A 22,971-nucleotide genomic window follows, 5' to 3' on the forward strand; every position below is an offset into this window, starting at 1 on the left:
TACTTCTCCACAGCAGCAGGCTGATTTCAGGCAGTCAAATGAGTAGGTGGTGGCCTGTATCCTCAGTGGAGGGGGGGAGAATGTGACCAACTTGGACCTTTGTCTAAATGGCTTAATTAAAATGCACTTTAAATGCTGGGAGCGCATGTAATGCCTGTAAAAAAGCTTCTGAAATACAGGTTGAATCTGAGCTAGTTGGAAGACAGAAATGTGATTTGTTATTGTCATGCAGATCATGATGCAATAAATATTTCGCATGAAAGAAGTTGTCATTCCAGTGACACGAAAATGGTATTGGCTTCCCAGTAAGCCTCTGGAAATGTTAGAAAAATGTCATCTTTGTCATTCCAAAAGTTATCATCTCTAAATTCCCTAGAGGAGTATTTAGAGCCTGAAGCTCTCAGTGCTTCTTGAACTCTCTCCTCTCCCTTCACCTATATTTACTGTTTTCAAAACTGCTAGATAACCTGTATGTTCAGTTGGGTCTGCTTGTAAAGCTGAGGTTGACAGCCAGTGCTGTCTTAGAAACATCAAACAAAAGCTGTGCTAGTCAAGCACATGTCAGACAGGCCACATCTTTAGGAAGGAATTTTCATCAAAATCCCAGGCACTTGAAACCTTTTTAAAAGCTTAAGTTCTTGTGTTGCGAGTGGCTTGTTCGTAGCTTTCTTGTTCGAGGAGGGAACAGGAAGATGTAAATAAGAGCTGAAAAAGGGACTCTTCATGACACCTTCAGGTGTGGGGAAGCCAGTGTTGCTGTCTGAGATGGAGAAGTGCCTAAGAGCTGTTTGTATTCTGCATGTTATCCACATCATTTGTCTTCTATGTCAAGGATCAGCAATCAGTGTTACAGATCTATAAATTCTAGGTGACGTTCAGTGGTGCAGCACTGGAGCAGGTAGTCGTAGTATCTCCTAGTTGATACTTCCAGCTCGCCCACTTCTTCCTGACAAGTCCTCACTTACTGCAAAATAAATAGAAGCATTAATCTTTTAGTCAGTTTCCTTTGCATCTGAATTTTGAGGCTCAAGGGAAATTAAAATTAAACTAAAATTTGGTTAAAATGACAAAGTGTTTTTTAGTTTTTTAAGAAATAATCAAATTACTATGTATTTACTGAGAAGTGACCCTGTAGCTGCCATACTGTCTGCTTGCTCTCAGCCTGCCAAAAGGAGGTGAATGGTAATTACTGCAGTAGTTAAATTTTACTTAGAATCTGTGCTTAATTATTCAGTTTGTTTTTTTTTTAAATCACATCTTTATGTTGATGAAGATGCCAGTTAAAGACTGTGACCAAAAGAAAACTTGCTATGTAAGTGTGCAAAGCTCTCTGGTTTGTCACAGTATCCTCGGTGGTCACTAATTTGAGCATTGTATGCAGGAGAATGGTATATTCACCATGAAAGAACAGTGAACATATTGTTTCTGCTCTGTTTAATTTATAGCTGCAAACATTAGAAAGGTGGTATGTTAGGAAATGGCAATGAAAGCTCTTGGCAAGATAAATTTGTCTCGACTTGTAATTTAATTTCATTTATCATGCATAAGGGTTGTGAAAGTCTTTGTTTAGACACAGTTTTGGGTTTCTCCTCTGTAAAAAATGAATGCAAATGAAGAAATATTTGTTTTTTTATGGCAAAGAAATAGAACTTGTTTAGTATGCTCTTGGTCTGCAATCGTTTAAGGAAATGCGTAGGTTAGCAATTTAAAAGAGTATAGTGTTGATGGAGAGTAGTACTGGAAATACCTTTCCTCAGCTGTCTTTTGTCTTTGAAGACCATGCAGTAATATTGTTTTACCACTGGGTCCCAAAATGCTGTTTTTAATTAAAAAGGGAGATGGGCACAAAACCTCCGTTATGTAAGGCGTTATGCTGAGAAGCAGCCTTAGCTGCTTTCCATCCTCAGCTCCTGTGGAAGGTTTTGGGTGGGGCAGTTTCAGTAGGTGGAGTTTATGAACCTGCCCATGACTGTACCGTACTTGATGAGTTCTTGCTCTGCCATCTCCATTGTTCTTTGTTATCATGTGGGAAATTGGGGTTTATTAGTAATTCTTAAAAGATGGGCATTTGTTTTCCAGAAGCCTAACTACTATGTTTGTTGATGGAATTACAATGTTAAAAAAAAAAAAAAAAGTATTGTGAAACTGGTTATTCTGGTATTTTATTTAAATTAGGGTATTTTTGCTTTCATGTCCTTGACATTTGCTCACACTGGTTCTGTATGTAGGATTTCCTTGGTCTTCACTGGCCAGAATTCAGTGTGAAAGCTTTTGGTTTTGACTCTTACGTATCCTACAGCAACCTGTGACACTGATTGTTTTGTAGTTGGCTGACACCATCTGTAACTATTTAAATGAAAACGTGTAGTTGTGCTTTCCTGACCATGGATTGTCACCAGTTTCCTTGTTATTGTCACTGCCCTTAGAGTCCATGTAACTGCTTGGTTCTTCTTTTGATGGGGAATTTAGCATGCTAAAACAATCAAGGGTGTAACGTTGTATAGCATCTAATCTAGTAAAACTGGGTAGCTGCCAAAAGGGACGATCCCAGTTCCCCTTTCCGGCCTTCAGGTCCTGCTGCTCCCTTTATTTTGGTCTCAGAATAATTTGGTTTGGCTTGTTCACCTGTTGAAAACTAATCTGTGAAGAAGTGAGGGAAGTTGTCATCTGAAATTAATCCTTTTGCTCCTCTGCAGCTGATCCATGACCTGCTGTCATCATAAACAAGAGAAGATAAACACCTTCTTAAATGCAGATCAAGCAATATGAAAAGCCTCTTTTTTCACATTTAATGATCTGACTTGTGTTTGCTTTCTCTTGGTATCTTGGCTTTTTTAGCGATTACACTAATTAATTTATATTGTGAGTTGGATTACCCAACTTGCTACAGGAGGATAAATTGGATATCTGCCTATCCTCTACTCAGAAAAGTGTCCAAACCTGTGGAATGGAGCTGTTCTCTACCGTTGCTAAATAAACCTGCTGCCTTTCTGATATTCATTATGAAGATGCTACTTGTACATTTTTTTTAGCTCCTACAGAAGACGAACTATGGAAATTTTATGGAAAGTAACGTATGCATGGAAATAAATTAATCAAGTATCTTGTAATGTTGGGGAAACAGAAAACATTTTTCTGCCAGAGTGCTTAGGAGATACTTAATCTTGTTTTCTGAAATATCCTCTTATCACTTTTGTCTGTAAAGTTCCTTGAGGGGAGGAGTCTGTTTAGTCCAGCAAGATTGTGCTGGGTTTTTGAGGTGGGAGAGGATTTGCTGTGTAAAACATCTTATATTCAGAGCTTTGCTGATAGATCTTCTGTTTTTTCTTCAATAAGCATGCATGTTTAAAAGTTGGGAACAGTGCTTATCATTCTGTGAAGCAGCAGGTTGCTATAAGGTGAGAATTTTCCCTTTTTATCCCAGTTCCTTTTCTGTGGAACTGTTTAATTCTTTAAGGGTAGTAATTTTGTTATTTCTTAACTGAAAATGAGGAGGAGTGGTGAATCAAATCTAAATAGTGCTGTTACATAAAGCTCCGGTCTGAGTGGCAGTTCTCATAATAATTAAAAAACAAACTTTACTCTTATCGGGAAATGTAACTTTTGAGATACATAAGTGAAGGCTTCTTTTCCTTTTCTGTAACTTGTATAGCTGACTGTTACTGTAAGTAATATACCCAGGCTGTGGAATGGGAAATAAATATGCTTGGTGTTGGTTTTACCTGTGACTGAGGTGATTGCGATGGTATAGGTTGAATGCACAGGTGTATGAACGTGTCTTTAGAATACAGACAGGAACAACACTTCCTTGCTTTAAATGTTTTAGTATTTTCAGGACGCAAGTCTTGTAGAGCAGGGCTGGTCTGCTGTGGGAGTGTGTAGTGGTCCCAACCACAGACTGGACCATTGGTGGGAGCTGGTGAGATGGAGATGCTGGTAGGGCTCTTTGGGTCCCTGCTGCAGGGCACGGGTGGCCTTCTGTCCTGTCTGGTGGGACCCTTGACAAGCTCTGGTCACCTGTAGAAATGCTCCTGAACATCCCTCTCTTTATTGCTCTGAAACACAACTTGCAGCCTCCAGGTCTTGGCCATGGAAGGAGAGAGGTGTGCGATGGTACCATCAGGAGCGCTGCCACCTTTGCGTTATAAACAAAGAAAAAACGTTTCCTTTCTGCATCTCTTCGTTGTGGGGAGTTCGCATGCGTGCCTCAGAGCCCTGTGGTTCTTCGCTTTGGCTTGCTTTCTGGCTAGAGGAGGAAAAGCAGAGCTCTGCTAGTGTGCTGCTTTTTTGCATATGCTTGAGAGTTATGCCAGGCACTCTATTCCCTCAGGCTCTAAAAATACTGCTGTTGCAGCAGTCTGCTTTGGGAGCAGGATCGTAATTGCACCAAGTTGTACCTTGCTAGCGAGGATAAGAACCCAGGTTTTATTTTTCTGCTGAAGAATTGTTTTCTTCTTTACCTTGTATAATCTGTTGGGCATGTAAAATGTTTAAACACTAGTGCAAAAATAATTAGTTGTTGGTGACCTATTTTAGAATGCATAAGACTGCAATGAGTATCTTTGGTAGAAAAAACCCATTATGTTGGAGTTAACAGTGCCTTTTCTGATACTCCTGTTTTGTTTTTTATTCTGAGCTCATTAACTTGCAGCCTCACAATCAACACATACAGTTTCCAAAGCTTTGCTTGATTGTTATAGAAAATAGTTATTTTGTGCCTGATACCCCGATACAATCGCAGAGGTTTAATTTACAATCTCTAGGCTTTGACATTGTGCTGAAATGGTATATGCAGGACTTCATGTAGAGTGGGAGTCTATTGATTCCCTGATACATATTAATTTTATAAGTGTAACTCATGTAGAGGAGTGAACTTTGGTTATTTGGAATAATACATTTATTGAACTTTTAAAAATAGGTGTAAGTGGGCTGTTCTGGGCTTGCAAATAGCCAGTATCATTTTCATAGTAGGATGATTTGGGGACTAATTAGGAAAATTAGAAGAGACTGATGCTTGGATGTGACTTTCTCTTATGTTGCTTAATCTTTTAGGTTAAACAGCAAGGGACCCTGATGCAGAGCATTTCTGTCCAGCTGCTTAATAGCTCATTTTGTGTACCCAGTGTACTCTGGAAGTACATGCAGTGTGATTTGTGTGGTTCTTTCAGGGTCTAAACCTGCCCTTCAAACCTTGGCCTCTGCATTACAAGAGAATATTTCAGTGGAGCTGCAAGAAATATTCAGCATATTCATGAGTGTTTCAAGTTGTAATTTGAGATTAAAAGACAGTAGTAGTGAGTTCAGTCAAAAAACCTGCCCTTAACAGTGGAATGAAGGCCAGTTCCTAGTACTAAATACATCCTGTGGGTATCAGATACTTGTCTGGAGATGAGCCTGAGGGTCTCTTCCAACCGAAATGATTCAATGATTCTAAGGTCATCAAAGTACAAGGATTGCTATAATTTTACTGGGATGATAGCATTGTCTTCAAGAACATGAATGTTACAGGTAAATTTTAAGATGCATCAGTGTGTCACTGTTTGTTCCCGGTTTGCTGTTTCTGTTAGTCGTCCCTATTATACAATGTCACTTCATTGCTAGAAGCCTGTAATTTCACATCCTCCACATAAAACAGTGATGGACTTTACATTCTGAATTGAGGATTCATATAAGCTGTTGTACTCCTTCACTGTCAGCTTGAAAGTTTTGTTTTTTAGGCAAACTACATCTTTTAGTTTAGCTCTTTGCTTTTTTTAGGTTGTAACAGTGGTTTTCAGGGGAGGAAGCTGTGAAGTCATTTGATATTACAGAAGCACTTATAACATGTTCTTAACTGAGGAAACAAAACAACTTTGTGCTAGCATGCTAAGAAGAAAGACAACAGGTTGCACGGTTTGGGCAAGAGCGGGTGGGAAATGGAAGAACTTGAGCTGTTAAGTGTGGAGGGGAATACATCTGAAGGTGCAGGCTGTTTTTTTGGTGGACAGAGTCAGAAGCAGCCTTGCTTACCTGGGCAAAAGCCCTCTGCACAGGACTGTTGGAACTGGCTGGGTTGTCTGTTTCTGAACTACAGGCCCTTGTGCATGCGCACATATTTGGGAGAGCTGAAAGAGACCCTACTCAGACGAACATCTTGATATTGCAGGACAAAATTGTACCAATTTCATCAAAATAACAGAAACCTTTTGACCTCTTGCTTGGGATATGCTTTCTCATATGTAAGATTTACTAGAGAGGTATGTATACAACTCATCCAGAGAGCAGTGTTCAGAGTTGTTGATGAATCAAAAACCTGGATTCAAATCTTGTGTCTTCAAAGTACTGGAAGAACTGGTGCTTGTGAGGAGTCCCCTGCAAATCTGCTCCTGCTGTTTGGGTGAATATTGGCAGCAGCTGGAGGCTCACAGCCAAAAATCAGAGCAATTTCTGTCTGTGCAGTGTCTGGTCTCAACTGAGTAGATGACTGAAAGTGAGTTAATTTTCTTCGTGCAGTTAGAAGCTTTTCTATTTCATAGCTAGCACGGTCGTTGTTTGGATTTAGTTTGAGAACAAGAAGATATCGCCCCAGGACAGAGTTAATGTTTTTCTTTAAGTACATTTCCAGTGTTTTTGAGTTGGAATAAAGAGAATGGAAGAGCTTGTTGTTATCTTAGTTGTCATCTGGAAGCCAAGGTCTTTCTGAGCTCTGCCCACAGGTGTGAGGCAGCTGGGAAGGGGGACATAGATGGGGCAGAGCTTGACTGACATCCAGACTGATCAATAAGAATATTCCGTGCCATTAGCATCATGCTGTAAATATGCAGCGTGGGAGGCTAGGGAGACAGACACCCGTTCCGGTTGTGCTCTGTTTCAGCGGAGTTCTGTTTGAGAGTTCTTTTAGTTCAGCCTTTTGCCATCCTGATGTTTTGTGGAGGCCTCTGGGCCTTTCTGCTTTTTTCTCTCTTATCTCTCTGGGATCGACTGTTTGGGAACAGGTGCTGCTGCCTGGGACTGGCTGCTTGGTTAGGGTGGAGTTTGTGAGAAATTGCATTGAGTGTCTTTTATTTTACATTCTATTTCCATTTAATATAGATTAGTAGTAGCGGTGGTATATTAGTATTATTTTCTTATTTTCTTAAACTGTGTTTATCTCAATCCATGAGTTTCTCCCTTGCATTTTGATCCTCTCCCCTGTTTGGGGATGGGGAAGGGGAGTGAGTGAGCAGCTGTTGTGGTTGGATTGCTAACTGGGTTTAAACAGCAACAGTAAAGGATTGGAAAGATCAGTGACATCAAGCCTGTGGTGTTTGAGTAAAGTAAGGCTTTTGCCTGTGTTAGTCTCTCTAAAGCTGCTGGTCTCTTGTTCCTCAGTTTTTGTGTTATTTTTATTTCAAATTGTTTACAAAGGTTACTTCAGTTTCATAACAAAATATTTATCTGAAAGATGTGCGATACTAAGCACTTCCAAAAGCGGGTGTGGGTTGTCTACATATTTTTCTGTTGTTATTTCTTTGTGCTCGTCTGAGAAGTTTTGGTTGTTATTTTTATAAATTCATGTGAAAACTCTGATAGGATTGGGCAAAATGACCTGGGATGGTCAGTGTGATTTTTTTGTGCTGCTAAGATGTGTGCTGGAACAAAGTCATTCCCAATAGTGGGCTTCAGTTGTTTGAGGCTCCCGTGTGCCCATCTGAGGTGTCTGCCTTAATACTTCAAAGGCGGTAAAGCATGCTGGGGTTCTCTGTCATGAAAAGAGCTTTGCAAATTTAGGGTGATAGTTACTGCTTGCCTGAGGTGGTAACAACTGGACTTCAGCTGGTTTTTGTGAAAGATGGTGTGTGTCTAGGGAACAACTGGGTCACAAGGGGGAAGTTTATAAAGGGAGCTTAGGAAAGTGCCTTGCTCATTTCTGGCTGGGAAACACAAATGCTGGTATTAATCAACTGTTGCTCTAGTGTGAATTTCTTCCAGGGTGTTGAAATCCCAAGTGCTTTGTGTGGAAAAGAAAACCCATTTAGAAGAGGGAAAATGGTGGCTTGGCTTTACCTTGCCCTCCTATTGAGGAGGCAATACCTGAAGCTGTAGTTTATTACATTATTCTGGTAATTTCCATGTGATTGGAAAAGAAGAATTTATCAATTTTATATGTCTGGGTTAAGTGTGTCTAGGGGAGGTTTACTTCTGCTGCCTTGGATTAAGAAGAGATCTGAGTTTGAAAGAAATCCAAGGGAAACCAAAATAATGATATGATATAATGATATATGATATAATGAAGTGTTTACCACTTTCGTTTGTGTAAAGAAAATATGAAATTAAACTGATATAACTGTGTATATTCTGAAACTTTTGTAGTGAGATGAAAGTCTTGGTGTATCCTAAAGCAGTCCTTAATGTGCTGCCTTTGTAAGTGGCATTTCTCTGGTAAAATTCTCTGTAATCAAGTTTAACAGTTGGACAGAAAAGTTGATCTTATTCTGCAGTCATAGAAAACCTTTAGCAAGTGGAGAATACAAATGTATGCTCTTTAGAAGACTTGACTGTTGTATAGCCAGGGGAGTTAAAACCTTTAAGATACTCTTAAAAGTAAGTCAGCTTCTCCTGTGAAAAGTTCATTCTTAATTTTATGTCAGTCTTAACACTTTTTTCTGTGTGTCATGTGGACTTTTTAGTTGGTACACTTTTTGCCATGAAAATGTCTACCAGAGTTTGGCATTTTAAGTTATTACTCTGTAGTAGTAGTTAAATATATGTATTACTCATTATTAAATACATATACAGGGTGTTTTGAAAAGACAGATCCAATTTCCAAGCAGTATTATTTCAAGCTGGCGTTTATCTTTTTGAAGCACCCTGTATATCACTGATCTGTATATGGATCCAAGTTCCATAATATAAAAAGCTACAGAGCCCTTTTTCTAAGTAGAGGTTCCTGGGGAAAGCAGAAAGCGTTCTCTTTCCTGCATGCGTGGAGAGGTGCAGAACTGCAGGACTTTGGTGCAGGAGAGATGAAATCCTAGGTTCTTTCTAACTCCTCTTGTTGTACAGCTCACTAGTTTGTTGGTGTTTTATTTATTGATTGATTGATTGATTGCTGGTCGATCCTAATCAGGCATTAAAAACATTCTCTTCATTCTAACTCTGGTCTTTTGTTTTAATCTGTTAGTTTATGTATTATTTCTACAGACAGAATGACTTTAATCCCTCCTTAAAATTTGTATACAAATCAGGCTTGATTAATGTTTTCACATTAGGAAAGGAAGAAGTGATCTCTTCTGATGTCAAACGGGATGTAAACCTTGGTGGAACAGAAGCATTGTGATGAGACTTGGGAAAGTGTGTGCCATTTATTAGATAGAAAACACATTTTGGCTTTCTTTTTTTGATGTAGAGTGTTAAGTCTTTTGTCTGTTAATAGTAGATCCAAGAGAGACCTTTTATCAACAATAAAACGTGGGAAATAATTAGATGCTTTCAGTTGGATTCGAGCATTTCCAACAGAAGCTTGGAAATAGGTGTTTGTTGTTTTGTTTTGTTTTTCCCCATGTGTCTCAAAGAGCATCTTAAGCCTAATGTTATTTCTTATTGCCCAGAATTCAAAGCTAATAAATAGCTATGGTTTTGAATAGCAGGAAGAAAAAAGGGGGTGGGGGGTTATTATTTCCAAGTTCAAGAAAACTACTTGGAAATTGTGTTTGCTGTTTTTGTGGTTTAATTTAAATTTAAATAACTGTCTTGAAACAAAGATTTCATTTGTGCTCCACTGTGGTTTCACTAGTTATAATTGTTTCTGTTATTTTGACTGTGCTGTCTTAAATCTGTAGTGGAAAGTTTTGCCTTATTTTTCTTTCCTTTTAGACTGTGTGACAGAAACAAGTGATGCAATGTTGTCAGCTGTTGTTTCATTACACTTCCTTGGATTTTTTTTTAATGTGTTTTTTTTGTATTTATATTAAAAACAAGCTGTTAGTTGATGTCTTCTTACTTGTGAGCATTGAGCATAGCGTATAGTTGCATTATCTTAATGTAGTGCTTTCTGTTCAGCAACCTTGTATGTATTTCTTACCATACAGGACATTGCTCTGCAAAATGTTGTCTGAACACAAACCTGTCAGCCTTGGCAAATATAGAGGTGGAAAATAGAACAGTACTAGGAAGGTCATGAGATGTCAGTCTAATTAGCATGGTTTTGGCAGAGGACAACTGTATCATGCTGATCTGAGAATTCTTTGAACTTGTCATTGTTGTGGACAAAGGAGGAAGAAAAAGAATAAATTAGAGCTTTCAAAATGCCATTGACAAGTTCTTATCCAAGAGGCTGTTGAACAAGCTGAGTCGCGGGATGAAAGTAAAGGGTTTGTTCGTAAAAAGCACACGCAAAAAAAACCAAAAAGTTTTAATCTTGGCAAAGATACGCTCCAGTCCAGAAGCTGCACTTGAGATATTCTCTAATGATCAGGATGGCAACTGTCTGGTAAGATGCTGACATTTTTATAGGTGACACAAATAAGGATCAAACTTTTAATGAAAACCAAAACAGGCTGACTGACTGGACAGAACAGGGATGGTTTGGATTTTAATGAGAATAACTATAAAGCAATGTGTATAGAAAGAAAGAACATAATCTGCCTGTGTCGTACAGAGCTTCACATGGAGTCAGAAAGGGTGTTGTGCATCTTTGTCTCAGGATGAAGGCAACTCTCTGTGCATTTGTGTTTTCAAGATAAGGTTCAGTGACATTATAGAGACTGTTGCTGCTGGTCTTTTCCAACTGCAAAATTTAGTAATTTTCAAGAAGTGATTCCATGTGTATGTGACTGCTAGGATTAGTGATCGTGTAAGGAAGAACCTCTTGGAAGAGAAACGAAATGTTCTGGCCTTAAACATAAGCTGTCAAAGGGCAAGTTGTGATCTAATGTAGAGGACGAAATTGAATTTTGCACATTCTTCCATGTCTGAGATTGGTCATCAAAGTCAGAGAAGATAGTTTTTATACTGGAGATTTTTATGTGGAAATCACAGAGTAGTCTGTAACTTAAGCAGGTTGGATAAAACCACCCAACCCTGGTTTCCTACCCCAGGCAAGAGTAGCATTTTTCTAGACTAAAATTCACTTTTATAATTTGATAAACCCTCCACATGTGTGTATTGCTTTCTTCTTAGTACTTTTATTAAGTGAAGAAAGGGTGTTTTAAATTAGAAATTCATGCAACTTTGCAGGTAAGAAAATATGAAGGTGTTTGTGACTACTGCCTCTTTATGTGTGGTGATGTTTTGATAATTGAGAAGTAATTAATAGGTTTACAAATCCTGTGTATCACTGGTAAGTGAGAGGGCATAACATCAGAATAGTGCAACCTCTTGCGTATGTTTGGCATGACTGTAATTGCTAAAGACCACGCAGGGTAAGAACACGTGGGTATGCTTTATGAGTAAGTTTTCGGTGAATCCTGTCTTGTTTTTGCCAAAGGAATTGTTTCCATTTTACAGGACTAAAATGACCAATTTACTTGTTTCCTATGAAGTGGAACAAGTTGGCAGATACTGCCCCTGCTTTCAGTAAGTTCTGATAGGGCTGAAGATGCTTTGAGGGGAAGATCTGCAGATGGGATTTATTCCTTCTGTAATCCCTTGGGAAAGTAGGTAGCTGTTTGGTTAGTGGGCTAATATTTAGGCTGTTAAGCAGTTTTGTTAGGTGTAATTTTGTTGTTTGTTTTTGTGGTTTTTTTTAATGTGAAAAAAATCTAGTCTTTATAAAGTGTATTTAGTCACCAGTTGCTGCTGGTGCTTCTGAGAGAAGTTTGTGATGCGAGTCTTAAGTCAGGTCTTCTAGGTAAATTGTGGGGAATTTTAATAGAGATGGCAATGTATCTGCTGTGGCAGAATCATATAATTGTAGTTATTCCTCCAAAGCATTTTACAGAAGCCTGAAAGCTAGAAACTGCTCAAAAACACCAACAGGGATCAGAGTTGGAACTTGTTTGGCTATTATGACATTACTTGTAGAAATCTTGGTCTGTATTCTTGCAGTTGGTACCTTAAGTATATTCCTGTCTACTTCTCACAAGTTCTGTATACATGCTGAAACTTCAATGTATCTTTTAAAGATGCCCCATGTTTCCTATCCTATTTAAAAATGAAGCACCATTATGGGTCAGCAATGTAAATCTTTAAACTTATTTATTAAGGCAATAGTTGAATGGATAAATGTAGAGGTAGGATTCTTCTCTTGTCTTTTTCATAGAATCATGGAATCATTTCAGTTGGAAGAGACCCTCGCGATCATCAAGTCCAACCATAACATAACTCTAGCACTAAACCATGTCCATAAGAACCTCATCTAAATGCCTTTTAAACACCTCCAGGGATGGTGACTCCACCACTGCCCTGGGCAGCCTGTTCCAATGCCTGACGACCCTTTCCAGCAAGAAGGTTTTCCTAATATCCAATCTGAACCTCCCCTGGTGCAACTTGAGGCCATTTTCTCTTGTCCTATCACTTGCTACTTAGGAGAAGAGCCCAACCCCCTCCATGCTACAACCTCCTTTCTGGTAGTTGCAGACAGTGATAAGGTCTCCCCTCAGCCTCCTTTTCTCCAGGCTGAACAGCCCCAGCTCCCTCAGCCGCTCCTCATCACACTTGTGCTCCAGGCTCCTCACCAGCTTCGTTGCCCTTCTCTGAACTCTCTCTAGCACCTCAATATCTTTCCTGTAGTGAGAGGCCCAAAACTCAACACAGGATTCGAGGTGGGGCCTCACCAGTACTGAGTACAGGGGTACAATCACTCTGCTAGTTGTGCTGACCACACTATTCCTGATGCAAGCCTGGACACTGTTGGCCTTTTGGGCCACCTGGGCACATGCTGGCTCATGTTCAGTTGGTGTCAATCAACACCCCCAGATCCCTCTCTGCCAGGCAGCTTTCCAGCCCCTCTTCCCTGAGCCTGTAGCACTGCCTGGGGTTCTTGTTAACCAAGTGCAGGACCCGGCACTTGGCCTTGTTGAACCTCATACAATTGGCCTCAGCCCAATGATCCAGCCAATCCAGATCTCTCCGCAGAGCCTTCCTACCCTCCAGCAGATCAACACTCCCACCCAATTTAGTGTCTTCTACAAACTTAGTAAAGGTGCACTCGATCCTCTTGTCCAGATCATTGATAAAGAGATTAAACAGAACTGGCCCCAATACTGAGCCCTGGGGAACACCACTCGTGACTGGCCGCCACAACTCTTTGGGCCCGGCCATCCAGGCAGTTCTTGATCCATCGGAGAGTGCAGCCATCCAGGTCATGAGCTGCCAGCTTCTCCAGGAGAACGCTGTGGGATAGGGTGTCAGAGTCTAAGTACACACCATCCACAGGCTTTCCCTCGTCTACTAAGTGGGTCACCTTGTCGTAGAAGGAGATCAGGTTGGTCAGGCAGAACTTGCCTTTCATAAACCAGTGTTGGCTGGGACCGATCACTTGTTTGTGTTGTTTGTGCCGTGTGATATCTCTCAGGGTGATCTGCTCTATGACCTTCCCTGGCACTGAGGTCAGATTGACAGGCGTGTAGTTTTCCTGATCATTCCTGTAGATGATTTTCATTGATTCTGTTCAGTATAATATGGAAGGTTCACTGCAGTGGTGTGGGTAAAACACTTTATGCAACAGAGGACATGCCTTTTGAAATTTTTATGTACAGAAATGTGCTTCTACCTGTCCAGGGGTCTCTATCTCTTGTTACCTTAGACGAAGCCTTTGTTTCTTTATTGCCTGTCTTCTAGTAGTTAGCTGAGGCAGTGTAGCATGTTAACCTCTGTGTGCTGTTGCAGACGTCTAGCTCTCTCTGCAGAATGCTGCATGGTGTAATGTAGAGATTGCTGCTTTCAAAACAACAAAGAAGTCATTTCCAATGCACTTCGCAAATGCAAATGTTCCTGTTATTGAAACTGGTGCATTTTTCTGCCAGTAAGCAAAACAGTAGAAATAATATTGTGAAAGCTGTCATTTCTCTGCTTGCATGTCTCTAAATTTAATTAACTTCCCTGATGAAGGCAATATATTGATAGATAGCATGTTAATGTGCTTAACCAGAAATCAACACAGTATACCATGTATGGAGATCTCGGAAAGGGGCAGCGTTCTTCCTTTGTATTCCTGAAGTGTGATCAAGGAATGCTGAACTCTATGGCATTCCAAAATGAGCAATATCTGACTTTCTTTGTTTAACTGTGAATGCCAAGTAATATGGACTATGTAAGGATGACAGTGTTAACTGATGCAAAAAAGAAAGCAAGAAATGGATGAAAGTTCTCTTACCTTCTGGTGGGGAAAATAGAATTTAATGCTCTGTCATTTCTCATTGAGATTAATGCTTGCTTTCAGCACTTAAAGAATATTTATTTCACTATTTAAAAAAAAACAACCAATCAACCAACCCCAAGTGTCAGAGAGCAGCAGCAAGAGCAGTCTGAAGGGAAGGCAATATGGGAGTCAATGGTGACAACAAGGCGGGTAGAGACAGTGCCCTCACTGACGAGGACACAGTCCCCCAATGTCTGCGTGAGGCAGATGGGGTGATATCTGGTGACGGTAACCAGGTTCAGCCAACAGTCCGAGTCTCCAGGCAAGTCCATAGTGATGACCTGAGGTGAAGCAAGGAAGTTGAGTCAATGGGTCACGGTCTGGATCAGTGGGGTGCATGGCCAGGCACAGGCATGGCTGCAGCATGGCTCAGGTGAGAACCAAGGATGAGTGCCTTAGGTTGAATGCAGCTCTTGGCTGAAGGTGAGGAGGCCCAAATAAGACTTCTTACACCTTACACACGCGCGCACGCGCACACACACACACACACACACACGCACGCACACACACCCCCACACACCTAGAAGTGTTGAGGTAACTGCCTAAAGTCATTGTGGGACCAGTCTTGTGTCTCTCAGGGAGATCATGATGGCTGGAGGAGGCTTCTCAAGATAGGAATGACATTTGCTTTCTTCCAGTCCTCAAGAAGGGCAGAAGGGACTGTTCAGGGAATTACAGGTTGGTCAGCTTCATCATCATCCTTGGAAATGTGATTGAGCAAATAATCCTGTAAAGCATTGCTGAATGTACAAATGGCAGGATGGTTATTGGAAGTAGTTGGTATGGATTTTTGAAGGCAAAATTATGCCTGACCAACCTGATAGCCTTCTACAATAAATAGGCTAGGTTGTTGGATAAGGGGAGAGCAGTGAATATTGTTTATCTTAACTTCAGCAGGCTTTTGTTGCTGTCTTCCATGACATATGATGGAAGTATGGACTACATAAGTAGACTGTGGTGGTCTGAAAACTAGCTGAACTGCTAGGTGCAAAGGATTGTGATTGTGACCAGGGGTGTGAAGTCCAGCTGGAGGCCAGTCACTAGTGGTGTACCCCAGGAGTTGATGCTGGGGCCGTCCTTGGAGATACCCAAAATGTGACTGGGCATAGTCCTGGGCAGCTGGCTCTGGGTGACCCTACTTTGAGTAAAGGGGTTGGTGTAGTCAATGTCCAAAGGTGCCTTGCAACCTCAAGGATTCTGATTCTGTGATCCAGGGTTGCACAGCTGCACAGTGTCAATGTTGGCTTTGACCACAGGCAGCTAAACTCTGGCATGAGTGTGGGTTTTTTTTCTTACAGTGTGAGTTTTTGCTACTTAATATCTGTTCTCCCGTAGACTACTGGATGGCTTATTTTTATGGTGTGGGGAAAGGATTAATCTCAAAGTACATGGTGAGCTTTGACCTACCTACAGAACAGATGTTGGCGTTTTCACATGAAACAGTTTAACTCCAATGCTGTTCATTAGATAGCCCAGCTGTTAAAAACTGCAGAAGCATGACATAGGCTAAATGCCCTTGTTTTTTCAGCTCATGCATTGTCCTAGCTTCGTTTGTTCTTTTGTCAAGAAAATTGGCCAATGGATACCGCCGTAGAGAAAGGAAAGAAACTGCCAGATAAATGTTTTCATTCTAATTAGCGATATGAAAGAATTCTAGACCATGCCATGCTAATAATTGTTATGAAACTTCTTATTTAGGTTGAATTTGGTTGAAGCTTTTGTGGTGGATCCAGAACTACGCCAGTGCCTTCAAGAAGACCTCTTGCGTCGCTTCCCAGATCTTAACCGCCTGGCAAAGAAATTTCAGAGACAAGCAGCAACCTTACAGGACTGCTACCGAATGTATCAAGCTATTAATCAGCTGCCTAATGTTGTACAAGCACTAGAAAAACATGAAGGTAATGCTACTCCTGTCTATTTTCAGTGTTTTATACTACATTGATGATACAAAGAAATAGTGTGCAGACTTCCAGAGATTACTTTCGTCCTGTGTACTTTTATTGCAGGAATAAAACTTAAAGATATTTGAATTTGAAATGAGCTGGAATTCTGAAATATGAACCAGATACTTAAAAATAAACATAGCCAAATCTTTATACACAAAAGCATTCCAGTTAGTGTGTAGCTGAAATACTTGGAATTGTGGGTGGTGGCCTGGTAATCTTTGATGTTGACTTATCTCTAAGAATTCCTGACCAATTGCATGTGTATTGTGATCCTAAAAACAAGATAACTATTTGTAAAGCATAGTTACGTTCCTTTTGAAGACAATTTGCACTTTGAGTTGTAATTAAATGCAAAAAAACCCAGTTTAAGCATCATTGGTATAATCTGAATGGTGCTTTTTTTTAATTGTAATGTTCCTGTATTTAGGAGGAGTGTCATGGCAGGGCTTCTTTTGATCTTCGTTAGTAGGAAGCTCAATGGTATGACAAGCAAATCTCGGAAATACAAAGCTTGCTATTTCGTGGTTGTTCAGTATGTGTTGCCAAGAAAACGCAGAATAAGTTTAGTGTCATAATAACGGAGGGTGGTTCAATACAGCAGTAGTGGTCCTAGCTTGTCATAAAGCATATTTTTGTAGAAGCCCATTAATTTGTTTGAAAATCTCTTTGCATAAAGCAAGCACCGAAGCCTTAAAGAGAAATAATTTTTGAAATGGTATGGTTGCAAAAATTTGTTTCATGTATTTGAGTAGACAGTAGGTATTACCCAGTATCATCTTCTTCTCTGTACTATAGTTTTAAGACTTGAAGTAAAGAAACTAGCATGAAGAAACTAATAAAGAAACTAGTAAAGAAACTCTAGCATGAAGCTCCTGGATTTCTGTCTTAAACTGAGGTGTTTTTTCAAAATGTTCGCTTCCTGTCTTTGCTGCTTTTTCTATTAGTTGGCATTTGGATCAACAGAGTTTCTCTGTCATAATGTTGAGGTAGGGAAACAATCCAATTTTTAGAAGTTTCAAGGAGCAAGCTGTGTGAGGCAAACTGCTAAGATTGCCATATGGAAAAATTAATAGACTGCAAAAGGTGCTTGCTGTTTTTACATGTGAATCAGTTGGTCTTAGTAGGACATTTATCAGCAGTATATCTAACATAATTTAAAATAGGTGAAATGTGTTATTTTTATTTTCTTTGTACTTGTATGCCCTTGTTTAAAGTACAAGAATGGACTGGTAGTTTTGAATGTACATGACTGATTCAGACTGGAACTGGTCATTTTCCTATTGAAGACTGTACAAAAACTCATCAAGAGATAGAAAGTCGGAAACATTTTGACAATTCTGAGTATCTGCCGGTTTCAGAACTTTTTCTCATGAATGGCTATGGGGACATAGAGTATCTACACCATGAAGTGATGATCAGCAGTGATTGCCCTTCCCTGGTTTCCCTGAAGTTGAGAGGCTTGTTTTTATGGATGATGAAGGCTGGGGGGGTAATAAGTGAAGATGATTTTTTTATCTTTTAAACAGAAGAAACCTGTATAAGACAGGAAAGGACTCTGAGTCATCAAATCATTTTGCTATTGCTGGCAAAAGGAAACAGTTGTTCATTAGTCAAATTGCTGGGGCATAAAATCTAGGTACTTATGTCTGTCTTCAAGAAGCTGCTGAAGCATCTTCTATCTCATCTCATACTGACACTCCTTATTTCAAACCTGTAAATATGCAGGATACAAAAACTGCATTCTGGGTTTGAGGTGTATTTTTATCATCTTGCATAAAGCAGCTTGAATACCCCCTTACTGCTATGGAAATACCTTACTGTGTGTTCTGGTACTGTTCTTTCCATGACTGTTGCACTGATGTGTTATAAGCATCTTGTGATCAAACTTGACTGTTTCCCATCCTTTGTTATTTCCAGCTGGTTATTTCACTGCTCATACAGGAAACTCATTTATCTATCAATGCATCATCTTACTGTTAAATTTTACTTCATTTCTATTAGCCCAGTTTTCAAGGTCAGTTACTATGCTCCTAGTTTATTTTGTTCTAGTTTCCTCTACTGGTATCTTCCACGTTGTATATATTAGTGAATTTTATAAGCAGCCTTCTTTTGTGCATTAATATCACTGATTCACACATTGTAAAAAGACAAGTGCTGTATGTGCCCTGGAGGAACTGTATTGCTAATGTCCTTCCATCTCATTCATGTTTTGCAAGTTGGTGATGTCCTCTTTATCTGCCTTCTGCTTGTTGTGTCAAACATGAATCTTGCATCTTAACATCCCATGTGGCGCCCTATTGAATGCTTTAGCAGAGCCCAGATTAGCGCTGCAGGTTTCCTTTTCTTTTAGGCAGTCACTTATCTCAGACAGACGTGCTGTACAGGTACGATCTGTTCTGTATTTTATCCTAATTTCCTTTTTACTCCTAGTTCTTTCCTCCTCATTTTTTCTAAGACCCTTTGTACCATTGAAGTGGCTGGTTTAAGTGCATTTAGTCATTGAGATTTATCTGTTTTCCCTTGACAGAATAGCCTCAGTTTTCATACTTCTGTTTGCAAAGCTAACTGTATAAATGTTTCAAGTTTGAACATTAGTGCTTGCTTTACAACATTTTAAACCATATTAATGGTGAAGTCTTTAGTGCATCTAATAAACACTTATCTTTGCTTCAATAAATAAATTATGGTTTAAATTAAAAACTGTACCCGGGAGCAGATAGGCTTTGTGATCAATATGCATCTCTGCTTTTGTCAGTACTTAGGTCTATTATTCTTTCTGTCAACGGTTAGCTTACATTAATGTTGAGTAGGTGCAAAAGTGGTTTTTTTTACCATGCATCTTTTGTATGAGTTTATGAATGCAGGTACAAGACAAGTTTGAGCTTAATTTAGAATTTTTCAATGATTTTCTTTTTTTTGCTCATATTCTTTTAATGCCAAATGTAAAGCATACACATACAACTTAGATCCTCAGTATTCACTGACTCTGCTATTTTACTTCCTTCAATTGTTGGATACTGAATATGAATTTGGATTGAAAGTGTAAAGCAATTTTGCATTGTATCAGTTTGAACCACACCATAAATATATGTAAATACACTAGTATTTTATTTATCTAATGAATTAATATTTTCTGATTTTTGAATGTGATGTCTTCCTATGGTGTCTGAAGTTGTACCATTCAAATTTAAATAATTAAGTGCTATCATGAAACTTCCCAGTTTAATCCTTTCAAGAAGAGAAATTGTAATTGCTACTTTTAAGTTCAAGGACAATAATTTTTCATTAATTCAGGATTACTGAGGATCATTTCATTGTGTATGCCAGGTACTTTGTCAGCTGATGCACTGGGCAATGCTAAGTCCATTCTGAAGAATGTGTGTGAAACTTCTTTTCTGCTCTTCAGTTTCTTCCTTTTATTTTCTAGGTTGGTTTAGATGTATCTTCTTACAAGAGGGGGAAAACAAAGATATAACATGGAGCGAGCACGAGATGTGGAATAGTAAACAAGCTGTGCTTTATTTCAGATCTCTCAGTTTTGAAGATTTTTAGCCAGCAGAAGCCTCCATTTTTACAAATTCAATAGCCTCTCAACAATACGTATTTTTTTTCTCTATTAATAGCTACTCATCAGTTAAGAGCTTTAACTTTAAAAGCTTGGGGGAGCTGGGAAGCAAAAATACCCAGGAGGAAAAGGAAACAAACCAAAATTTTTCCTTCTACTTGAGTTACGGTGCTGAGAGAGAAGAGAAATTCACTTGGGTAATTGACGTGTGACTTCTGTAAATTTGTGCAGAAATTTTTCTTAGGAAAGATTAGGAATTTTTCTCTAGTCTGGTAAGAAATTGAGAGGCTTTAGAATAGCCAGAGCTTTATTCTGTATTTCTCTGTTAATGTACGAAGCCTTGCCTGTGAACACTGGAGGCAAATATTGTAATTCTGTACATAATCCCATGACTATCATCTCATAGTATTAGATTCTTCTTGAGGCGTTTTTCATGAATGGTATAGTCAATAATGCTAATCTTCCTGTGATTAAATCGTAACTTGAAGTACTGCAAAGCTGTAAACATTCATTTAGTGACAGGGTGTTTTCCCAGCTGGCTGCTGGATAGGTGCTTATTTGTAGGCCTGAAGAAAATACTACTTTGACAAAATTGGCAGTGTCTGTGTGCACTAACTTAACTGTGAACTGCATTTTGCATTTGGTGCTTACAGTGTTCTGTGGACTACCTACCAGTATGTGTGCTATGGAGTTATACTTGGTGTTACAGAGTATCTGTCCTAGCAAAGTACATTGGAAAAGACTAATTTCATTTTGGTGACTTCCTGTTTAGTGTAAAGATCAGTGACTATGAAGACCTGGTTAGAGTAGATGGTCTTTTTTTAAGGAAAACAAGACTCATAGGAGAAGGGAATTAATACCAGCAGATACAAACAAAGATGACAGAATAAGTACAAGCTTAATTGGAATATAAATTGGATAATGCCAGTTTGGGAAAATGATATATGTGTATCAGTGATATACTCATAACCAATCTTCATAAAAATTGACCAGCTGTATAGTTGTGTTGTTTTCCTTGGATAAGTGAATTCTGGTGAAGTTGTGGGGTTTTGTGAATGATGATTTTTCTCGTTTATTCTTAACAGGAGCTCACCAGATGTTGTTGTTGGCAGTGTTTATAACACCTCTTAATGATATCTTCTCTGACTTCTCAAAGTTTCTGGAGATGATAGAAACAACATTGGACATGGATAAGGTATGGGCTGGTGTGTGGGAGGGCGTTTACTTAGCAATTAAAGTTTCTTATTGAACTTTGCAATCTGCTCCATGCTCACTAAATTTAATTGATCATCTACTTTAGCCATGGAATATATAGACTGTTACTAGTGTAGCAGTTGAATATCAAGAGGATGTTCACTGACTGTCTGAAATTATCTGGCCAATGAAAAAATGCTTTGGGTACTTGGATGCTGTGGACCTGAAGCATTTTTTTAAAAACCTCAACAGTGTTAAAAGTGGGGAAGTTATTTTGTCATTTTTCTTCTGCTTTCTTAATATTTTCAAAGTTACTGTGATATATCTCAGATCTACAATGTAGCCAGAATATGTTTATTACTTACATATTTCTCTACTTTTACAAAGTTCAGTAGACTTGGTTCTATATGGTAAGATTAAGTCTTCAAAACTAAGCTGACCTCTGAAAAATTATTCACCTAGGTATACAGATCAACTTTACTTTCCAGTGTAAAGACATTTCTCACTAGAGAGAAAGTTACTACAGTTAACTTAGCCTTGTATCTACAGCTGTGTATAAAAGATTAGTATTGCTTGAGCTACGCTTGCAAGGGAAAGCTGACATATTTTTTTTTTTAAGAGGAAAAATTGGTGAAAGCAAGAACAGTCCTGTTCCTTAAATGTGTAGCAGGAAAGAGCAGGGATGACTATAAATGGCTGAATTGTTGTTTAATGTTGAATGCTTAGGACACAAGCAAAACCGTGAACCATTGCTTAATTGGGTAAACCAACGCCAAGTTTTTTAGTTTTGTATGTAATTTTTTCTCATTATATTAGAGAATTGGTGAGATGCATTTTGAAATGTACATGCTTTTATAATACCACTGTTTCCTCTGCGTGGTTAGAATTATATTTAGTGTTTCTTTCTCAGTAAGATGTTTCACTTATTTTGGAAAACTTGGGAAGCTTTTAGGATTGTCATAAATGTCAGTCTTGGCTGACTGTAGAAATATGAGATATACCTAACCATGTGCCATGCATGGTAGTAAGGGCAAGATGTTGAACTTTTGAAAACCGTAGTAGCTTTAACATTTTAAAGACACCTATTTTTCTCCAAAGGCAGAAGCGCTGCTTTTTATCTCTTTGTACTGTGTATGCATTCATCAACTGTGTTTTACTGTTTAAGGAAAGACTGCTTGATTGATGTGTTGCTGTAATTTGTGATATATGCTAATGAAGAAATTTATAGCTTTATACTAGTTACAGACCATCTGTTGATGCAGTTTGTGTGCCCTGGGATTCTGTTTTCTTTAAAGCCAACAGCTGTTGTAAGCCTTCACCCTTCTTAGTCCAGCCCTTCACATTTCTTTTCAGCTTCTACTTTAAAATTTGCTGTCCTTCTGAACAGAACAGCAAGTCAGTTATGTCCACAGAATCCGGTGTGTCGGATCTTTTTTTCCCCGTTCAAGATACTGGAAGACTGCTATAGATAAGCCAACACTGGTTTTAAGAGAAGAATAAACCTTCTCCATATGAATGTTAAAACTTGAACTTTGACTCGAAATTTCTCTTAGATTTTTAGGGAGCTCAAACAGAACACCCAGCTCTATTCTTAGTGTGATTGAAGGCCAGGTTGTCATAGCAACTAAATTGTGTCAATAATCCGTTCTAATATAAAAACAAACGTCTGAGTTCAAAAAGTGTGGGATGTGGTTATTCATTTACCTAGCTGTAATATAGTTGAGAAACTGTCGCTTCCATTCCTGTCTTTCACAGAATCGTAAAGAGCCTTTGGAAAACCATCTACTCCAACCACCTCCTCAAGTCAGGGCAGCTTCAAAGTTTGTTAGTGCTTGTGGTGTATAGTATTTTGGTTTGAGTATTAAAAGCACAGCCCTTTTCAGAAGGGCTTGTTTTTCAGATTAGCTAGTTAGCTCAACATAGTCCCAGAGTCTGCAAATTATTTG

The 22,971-nt window shown here is 39.1% G+C and overlaps 1 protein-coding gene across 1 annotated transcript in view; it reads left to right on the forward strand.

Moving 5' to 3' along the window:
* MSH2 (mutS homolog 2) overlaps positions 1 to 22,971 on the forward strand; it is a 55,729-nt gene that overhangs the window by 13,494 nt on the left and 19,264 nt on the right. Inside the window, exons 7-8 of the mRNA XM_065058742.1 lie at positions 16,019 to 16,218; positions 20,917 to 21,026. Of these exons, the coding sequence (XP_064914814.1) occupies positions 16,019 to 16,218; positions 20,917 to 21,026 (310 nt within the window). The remainder of the gene's footprint in view (positions 1 to 16,018; positions 16,219 to 20,916; positions 21,027 to 22,971) is intronic.

The sequence above is a fragment of the Columba livia genome, chromosome 3, assembly GCF_036013475.1.
Source record: "Columba livia isolate bColLiv1 breed racing homer chromosome 3, bColLiv1.pat.W.v2, whole genome shotgun sequence".
Lineage (NCBI taxonomy): Eukaryota > Metazoa > Chordata > Aves > Columbiformes > Columbidae > Columba > Columba livia.